The 1,131-nt window shown below is 65.7% G+C and overlaps 1 protein-coding gene across 1 annotated transcript in view; it reads right to left on the bottom strand.

Annotated features, from left to right (window-relative positions):
- The window catches only part of TRIM28 (tripartite motif containing 28), a gene marked incomplete at its 3' end in the record, with an annotated part of 12,133 nt that overhangs the window by 8,022 nt on the left and 2,980 nt on the right, over positions 1 to 1,131 (bottom strand). The window contains exons 7-8 of the mRNA XM_035889871.1: positions 177 to 291; positions 3 to 100 (exon numbers count right to left, since the gene is read on the bottom strand). Of these exons, the coding sequence (XP_035745764.1) occupies positions 3 to 100; positions 177 to 291 (213 nt within the window). The remainder of the gene's footprint in view (positions 1 to 2; positions 101 to 176; positions 292 to 1,131) is intronic.

Here is a 1,131-nt window from a genome sequence, read left to right on the forward strand (position 1 = left end):
CCCTGTGAGGCTCCGGCAGCCATGGGGGCCATGGGGCTGGCGACCGGCGGCTGGGGGCTGAGGGACGGCGGGGGGAGGCTCCGCTCCGAGATAATGGTGCCTGTGAGGGGGGCGAGGGGTGTCAGGGGGGGTCTCGGGTGTCCCCATGGGGGTGTCCCCTTCCCCACGGGGCTCACCAAAGGTCTCAGCGCTCTTGGTCCAGGCATTGAGGTCCCACTGGAATTTCATGTCACCCTGCGGCTCCACGGGGTCCACGATGGTCTTGAGGGCACAGTGGAGCTGGAAGCAGATCTGGGGGGGGCACGGAGGGGGACCCGTCACAAGCTGGGGACCTCAGAGGTCATTGTCACAACGCAGGGAGCCCAAGGGGACATGTGGCAGCCCCCCAGAAGCACCCATTATATCATGGGGACCTTGAAGGGATGCATGGTAGCACCCTGGGGACACTTGTCACATCACAGGGACCCTGAGGGGGCAGCTGTCAGATCATGGTGGCCCCAAAGGGGACATACGACAGCACTCCAACACACCCACCATGCCACCGAGACCCCGAGGGGACCCGTGGCAGCGCCCCGGGGGCAGCCATCGCGTCACCGAGACCCCGAGGGGACCAGATATAGCACCCCGGGCAGTCATTGTGTCACTGGGACCTTGAGGGGACCCACAGCAGCACCCCCGGGGCAGCCATCATGTCACTGGGACCCCAAAGGAACCCGCAATAGCACCCCAGGGCAGCCATCGTGTCACCGGGACCCCAAAGGGACCCACGGCAGTGCCCCAGGACAGCCATCGTGCCACTGAGACCCCGAGGGGACACTCAAGCAGTGCCCTAGGGGCAGCCATCATGTCACCAAGACCCCGAAGAGACCCAAAATAGCACCCCAGGACAGCCATCGTGTCACCGAGACCCCAAGGGGACCTGCTGCAGCACCCCAGGGCAGCCATTGTGTCACCAAGACCCCAAGGGGACCCAATGTGTCACCCTGGTGGCACCCGTCACGTCCCAGGGACTGGCAGGGACCTGCTGTGGCTCCCCCCCTTGGTCAGGGGGAACTCCCATTACAGCACGGGGACCCCCAGGGGACCCAGCATGTCCCAGGGACCCCGCTGCAGCACTCTGGGGACATGCAG

Source organism: Egretta garzetta, unplaced genomic scaffold (assembly GCF_000687185.1).
Source record: "Egretta garzetta isolate BGI_Z169 unplaced genomic scaffold, ASM68718v1 scaffold1342, whole genome shotgun sequence".
Classification (NCBI taxonomy): domain Eukaryota; kingdom Metazoa; phylum Chordata; class Aves; order Pelecaniformes; family Ardeidae; genus Egretta; species Egretta garzetta.